The 6,660-nt window shown below is 63.8% G+C and overlaps 1 protein-coding gene across 3 annotated transcripts; it reads left to right on the plus strand.

Annotated features, from left to right (window-relative positions):
- Positions 1 to 680: 680 nt before the first annotated feature.
- Positions 681 to 5,187, plus strand: PVALEF (parvalbumin like EF-hand containing). Of its 3 annotated transcripts, XM_034943086.3 has the most exons (5): positions 681 to 1,189; positions 3,257 to 3,369; positions 3,596 to 3,731; positions 4,003 to 4,118; positions 5,000 to 5,187. In XM_034943086.3, exons 1-5 carry the CDS (start codon positions 681 to 683, stop codon positions 5,044 to 5,046), a joined length of 921 nt encoding a protein of 306 aa, XP_034798977.2. In that variant the 3' UTR covers positions 5,047 to 5,187. The 3 variants fall into 3 exon arrangements, with proteins under 3 accessions (XP_034798977.2, XP_063455553.1, XP_024781806.1); XM_024926038.4 differs by lacking the exon at positions 681 to 1,189 and having other exon boundaries at positions 1,920 to 3,369; XM_063599483.1 differs by lacking the exons at positions 3,596 to 3,731; positions 4,003 to 4,118; positions 5,000 to 5,187 and having other exon boundaries at positions 3,163 to 3,340.
- Positions 5,188 to 6,660: the final 1,473 nt, after the last annotated feature.

The raw sequence follows: 6,660 nt of genomic DNA on the forward strand, positions 1-6,660 counted from the left end.
GCCTGGACATCTCCCTGATGTCTGACCTGAGGCTCCAGGTGGCTCTGACCTCTACACCTGGCTGGGACGGGTGTAGACTGGATTCGTCTCCTCATCTCCTGGGGTCTCTTGAAGAAGGAGGATAATGCAGCCTCCCTCAAGAGGCTGCTGAGACCCCTGGGGCCCCGCCAATGGCAGATGACACTGTTATTACATTCATTGTCACCTGTCGCATATCATGACCGTCACCTTCATTAGTGAGGACAATACCCTCCCACCTCCAACATGAGCAGAGGCTACCACAGCCTACGTAAGAGGCCCGGGCAGTCCTGTGGCTTCCAGTAGAAAGCCAGGCCCCCCCGACCCCAGCAGACAGCCCCGTCCCTGGCTTCCTCACAGGCCTGCGGTGCCCAGCATGACCACCCCACAGGGGCAGGGCTGTTGGCACCACCCTCCCTGGCAGAAGGTAACCATGCCCCTGGTGTATTCAGAGCCAGCCAGGGATCACCTTGGCCCTCCTGCTCACCACCAGGGGAGGGTGGTTTGGGAGGAGGGCGTGGCTTGGATAAACTTCGTCCGTATGAACCTGGAGCCTCCCCACCCCCACCGGCCTGCAGGCTGTGCTGTGCCCCTTCCACCCGGCCCAAGCCCGCAGGCTGGGCCGCAGCACCCACTCGGCTGCCCCTTCAAACCCCACTCACATGCCTGGCCCTGCAACCTGTTTCCTGCACCAGAGCTGGGGGGGCAGGGTCCCCAGCCTCAATCTCCCTGCACCACCCCCACCGCCCGCAGCCCCTCCCACTGTGTACAACCCGCTGCACTGGAGGCCCGAGGCGTGGGTTCCAGCCCCACGACCTTGGGCAGGTCCCTCAGCCCCTCTGACCTCAGGCTTCCAGCTGCTGTCTGCCCAGCTGGCCTCGGTCACCTGCTCACCGGCTCACTGGTGCCCTCTCTTCCTCCCTAACCCCACCCCAGGTTTGGGGAGGCCAGGCACTGCTAAGGGTCAGTCTGCCCAGACCAGTGTGGACACACCAAGTGCCTGCGAGCCCCTGGGAGCTGCCCGTGCCAGGCTGGAGTGCCAGGGAGGGGCGAGGACAGCTGCAGCCCCGAGATGTAAACAGGCTTGCAGGTATAAAAGCTGGAGCCCCTGGGCCTCTCCACACCTCAGCCTGACCCACCTTCCAGAACTCTCGAAAGAAGCCAGGCAGAGGTAAGCCCTGCCAAGGAGGGGGGTGTGGGTCTCTGGCCGCTGAGGTTATCCGAGCTGGATGGTGGGAACTTGGAGGCCTTCTCTTCATCCACAGGACAAGGGTGGCCCTGGGAGACCCCAGGGGACCCAGGGGAGGTCGGGAAACGGGGTGGAAACAGAAGGAATGACCCTCCCTGCCAGCAGCACCACTACAAGCCCCAAGGGGGCCCCCAGATGGAAGACAGCTGCAGGTGCCTGGTCCTGCGGGGCGCACATGTGTGCACGTGTGTGCTGGCACGACCCTCTGTGGGCACGGCTACAAGAGGCGGCTGCGAGCTGGGGCCTCTGCATAGGGAGCTGGACCTGCTCACTCTGCCCCTAGGCCCCCAGGCTCTAAGTGGGGATGGAGATGGGGTGGGGCTGGCAGGGCAGCGAGTCCAAGGCCTCTGGCCCCCGGACTCCAGCAGGCACACAGAGCCGGCTCTGGTCCCCACACTCTGCCCCTGACCCAGAGGGACCCCACTGCCTCTATCACCCCTTCCCCCGAGAGGCCTCTCTCATCTCAGCATCTGCCCTTGGAGACTGGGTGGCAGAGGCTAGTTGCTGTGGGCAGACCACAGCTTCCGAGAATGGAAGGTCGGGAATGGCCCGGAGCAGGGCATCCCAGATGTAGCAATGCTGGGGAGGTGTGTGGTGTGAGGGGTCTTAGCCCAGCCTGGAGGCTCCAGGATCTCTAGCTGTGGAGGGTAGGTAAAGGGAGTGGGGAAACAGAGGCCTTTTGGCAGGGCCTTTCCTGGCACTGAGGGCAGCCCCCAGAATCTGAGCAGGGCCCAAGGACAGCTTGTGTGGCGACGCGCAGCCTCCCCCGGCCGGACATCCCAGCTCACTGGGATCCCATTAAACTCCAGCCCGGGCCGCGGATGCACGAGCTATAAATAAACCAGCAGCCTGGAGCTCCAGGCCTGCCTCCCACCCTGTCTCCAGCCCGGATCTCGGGCTCCCCTGCCTTCGTTGGGGGCACCCCTGAGAGCAGTGGGATTGGGGGTGGTGAACGAGCTCAGCCCAGGGGCACCCCCAGCACTGGGCAGATGGGACATTGGTTCCTGGCTTGGCCACGTTTAGCCTGGAATTCGGCCCAGCCCCTCCTCTGTAAAGGAGGTGACATTGGGCCCGGGGCCCCGAGTGGTAGGTGGGTGTTCCCTCTTCCAAAACAGGTCCCCAAGATGCCAGGGTTGGGGAAGGCGAGCCAGAGTCCCAGCTCTGAATGAAGTGGGGCGGGGCCTGTCCTGAGGGCCTCCGAGGCCCAGTCCTGTCCCTCTTGCCCGCTCACCACCACCCTGCTGGCTGGGGGAATCAGCCACTGCAGGGGCTGTGGGGGCCCAGCTCCAGCCCCACAGCAGCGGGCAAGCCCATTCCCCACCATCTCCCTTCCCTCCTGGCTCCTCGCACAACCCTGTGAAGGGGCAGGCGTCTCCCCACATCACATGGCAGCTGGAGGCACCGTGGGTTGGGGAGCAGGACCTGGTCCAGGGGCTGCAACTGGCGCTCCTCACACCTCTGGGGCGCCAGGGTTGGGTTGCAACCCTTGACCTATGGCCTCTCTATCCAGAGGAGAGCAGAGACGCCTCTGGCCACTGCTCAGCCCCACTCGAGAACACAGGCCGCCCCTCCTGGCAGCAAGAGCGTTCCAGAAGGCTCTACCACCCCGTGAACTTTCAAGAGGGCCAAGAAGCCCAGGACACCCGCTTCCCCTTGCGCTCTGAGATAGCTGCTGTGCTGAGCCCCAGAACACAACACCCCCTGGGGACAGCAACCTGAGAGCCCAGCAGGTCACAAGGCACTGCCGTGAGGGGCACAGGATGGCCCGGCCCCTCCCGCTGACCCCTCTGCCCGTGCCCAGACCCCCACCTGCCTGGCTGGGATCCCAGCATGTCTCGGGGCCCTGGCATGACCCCAACACTGTGACGCCTGTCACCATTCCCACTTTACGGCAGGACCCAGCACCACGCGGCGTCTACGTCTGCTCTGGCCCAAGCAGCACCCCCAGTCCGTGCGTGCACCCCACGAATTGACTCCCTATCCACCCAGGACCAGGATGGAGGAGGACTTCTCCTCCCAGATGAAGAAGATGGCCTTGGCCATGGGCACGTCCCTATCAGACAAGGACATTGAGCTGCTGCCCACGGACATGAGACACCACGGTACAGCATGCCCCCGCCCGGGGCGGCCCCCCGCCCGTCCAGCCCCCCTGTGGTCAGGAGACCTCACCCCTTTTCTGGGGCTGATGGGTCCAGGACACCAGGACCTGCGGCGGGCGGGGACATGGGGGTGCGGGACCCGGCAGCCCCCATCCCAGGGCGGGGTCTTCCCTGGAGGCCCAGCTCGAGTGAGGTGGGCCCCTCCGTGAGCCCCGCCTGGTTGCCCCAGGGTCCTTCAACTACCTCAAGTTCTTCGAGCACATGCGCAAGCTCCACGCCTCAGGCCAGCTGGACGACGCCATCCACAGGGCCTTCCAGTCCCTGGACAAGGACAAGAGCGGCTTCATTGAGTGGAACGAGATCAAGTAATGGCTGGCGGCCAGGGAGGGGTGGGGCCCAGGCCACCCAGACCACGCCGAATGCCCACCTGGTGGACCCGGCCTTCCCCCACCGGGTCCCCGCTGGCCTTGCAGCTGGCAGGGCTGGGCCAGAACCGGCTAGAGGCCCAGGAGGCCCAGAGGCCCAGGCTCCCGGCCCAAAGTGCCCTCGCCTACAAAGTGGGGGACGAACGGCTCGTGAGTCACTGGGCACTGGCCGGAAGCCCCTTGGCCCTGACTCGAGCCCCCTCGGCCCCAGGTACATCCTGTCCATCATCCCCAGCAGCGGGCCCACCGCCCCGCTGACAGACGAGGAGGCTGAGGCCATGATCCAGGCGGCAGACACAGACGGGGACGGGAGGATCGACTACGAAGGTGGGGGCAGCACAGCCGGAGCACCCTCAGGACCCTCCTTCCCCTGCTAGGCCGCCACCCTTGCCCATGGCCCCGCCCCGAGGGCACTGGCACACAACTCACAGATGAGGAAACCCAGGCTCAGGGGTCTGGGCCGGGAGTCTAGGTGCTCTTCCCTGGGCCAAGGGTCCCACTGCAGAGAGGTGGCCAGGAGGGCTTTGGGAAGGCCAACTGTGGCAGAGCCAGCGGGTATGGGGTCTCAGAGCTCGGGATGCCATCTTGTGGGGGACCCACGGTCTTTGAGGCTCTCCATGGCTGCCCTGAGGTCTGGGCCATCTCACCCCCACACAACCCCAGTGGCTGGCCACAGGCCTGGAGGGTGGACGGCACACAAGGTGGGCTGGGCCTCCAGACACCCCTTGCCCAGCCACGGGCCGTTCTCATCTGCCTGGGTCTAGAAACCCCAGCAAACCTGGCTTGTTGGGGGGGGTCACAAGGCTTGACAGGCATCCTGACCCCTCTCAGACCTCAGGCCCCCCAGCTGCTCCGTGCCTCAGTTTCCCCACTGAGGGATGATCACCAATGAGCACCTGCTCTCACAGGGTCTGGTGGGAATTCCTGAGAGTCTCTGCAGAGACCCAGCCATTGCAAGCCCCCAGTCCCCAGCTGGGGTCAACTTGTGACGACCAAGCAGCTGGGCCCAGGACAAACAGCTCCAGCGTGGGGCCGCCCCCGGCCAGATGGGCTGGAGGTCTGCTCCCTGCTCAAGGGCTTGGGGACAGGACCCCCTGGACTGTGTAGTCCAGGCACACTCCCTCTGCCTCCTCTGAGAGTTAAAGGGCCTACAGGAACTGGGGGACACAAAACAGGGGTACTTACTTTAAATTGGTCTCCTGCTCTAGAATTTTCTGAATTGATCAAAAAGGAGAAAATTCCAAAGAAGAAGTAGCACCATGACTAGCCCTGGCCAGCCGAGGGGCTCCCATGGGGTAACCGGGGTGACCACGCACCTGGGCAGAAGCCGTTGGGGCCGGTAAGAGGCGGCAGCCGTGAGGGTGGACCCAGCTTTTGAAGGAAAATGGAAGAAAAGCAGCATTAAGTGAATGACGCAGCCTGGTGTGTCTGTTGGGGATGCTGGTGTGAACTGGGGTGGGGGCAGCATCAGGGCCATGGGTGACAACGGCTGGGGGGCAGGGTGGGCGTGTGACGGTGGGAATGAAGACGTCTTCTCCCATCTCCCAGCCCCACCTGGCTGTGGGCAACCCCCAAGGGCAACCCTGTAGTGAGATTCCATCTGGGTGGGCCTCCGGTCAGCAGGGTGCACAGTGCTCTCTGGGCCCAAACCCCTGAAGGGCCCCTTCCCAATCTGCAATGGACCTGGCCTGGGGCCACGCACTCCCAGTTCATGCCTGAACGCAGTATGGGGACACCTGCAGCCCCTGGGTGCCCCTGGCAGGGGCCTCGTTCCAGGCCGAAGCACCCAGCAGACCCTCCACCTCCATCTCTTGCCTGCTCAGGCCCCCGGGCTGGGCCCTTCTATCTCCCGGCTGCGTGTCTCCCTCCATGGTGCTCCTCTCCCCACTTAGTGCTTCCGGCGGGACCCCAGCCCAATCCTTGGTCCTCTGTCCCGCCCACACTCGCCTGCCTGGAACCCCCTCATCTGGTGGCTTAAGGGCCCCCAGCCCTGGCAGTTCCCAGCCCCCAGGTCCTGTGAGCGGCAGGGGCCTGGGTCCCCTTGGTGCCATTAGTTGGTGTGGGTGTTGGCCTCCAGCTGCTCACTGGCCACACAGGACTCCAGGCCCTCTGGGCTGGTGGCACTGAGGGTGTTGGGAGCCTGACTCCCGGCTCACCCCAGAAGGGAAGACACCCGCCTATCAGGGGAACCCTTGCTGAACTTACGGGAGTGAGAACACAGCCGTTCCAGGGGCGAGTGTGGCAATGTCAGGGTCTATTTGTCACAGCAGCAAGAGTGAGGCTGATTCACACACCATCCTCACGGCCCACCTGCATGTAACTACAGGCTCCGTCGTGAAATACACACAGAGCCCACTGCCCGCACCACCCTGGCCATGGTCACTCTCGCCTGGGCAACCACCACAGCCCCCTGGTTGGTCTCTCCACCTCTACCCTCTGAAGGTCCTTCCTCACCTTTGTGTCTGGAGGGCTCTCCCCTCACACAGGGTGACTCTAGGGGCCTCATGCACTCTGACTCCCACTTTCCCTCTGACCTGAGACCCCCAGGTCCTGCCCCTCCTGATGCAGCCACGTGGCCCCCTTGCCTCCTCAGCCAGGCGCCACCTTGCCCTGGGGCCTTTGCACCTCCAGCCCTCAGCCTGGCATGCTCTTCCCTAGACATCTGGCTGCAAGACAGACTCTCTCTTCTTCGATGTTTTCTGCAAATGTCGAATCCCAATGAGGTCGTCTTTACCTGCCCTGTTTGATATTTCACGCACCCTCGCCAGCATCCTGCGTCCCCCTGGACCAGGTCTTTTTCACAAAGCATTCCCCATCCCCTAATATGCTATGACATTCGCGTATGCACGCGTTTATTATGAGCAAACAA

Source organism: Pan paniscus, chromosome 19 (assembly GCF_029289425.2).
Source record: "Pan paniscus chromosome 19, NHGRI_mPanPan1-v2.0_pri, whole genome shotgun sequence".
NCBI lineage: Eukaryota > Metazoa > Chordata > Mammalia > Primates > Hominidae > Pan > Pan paniscus.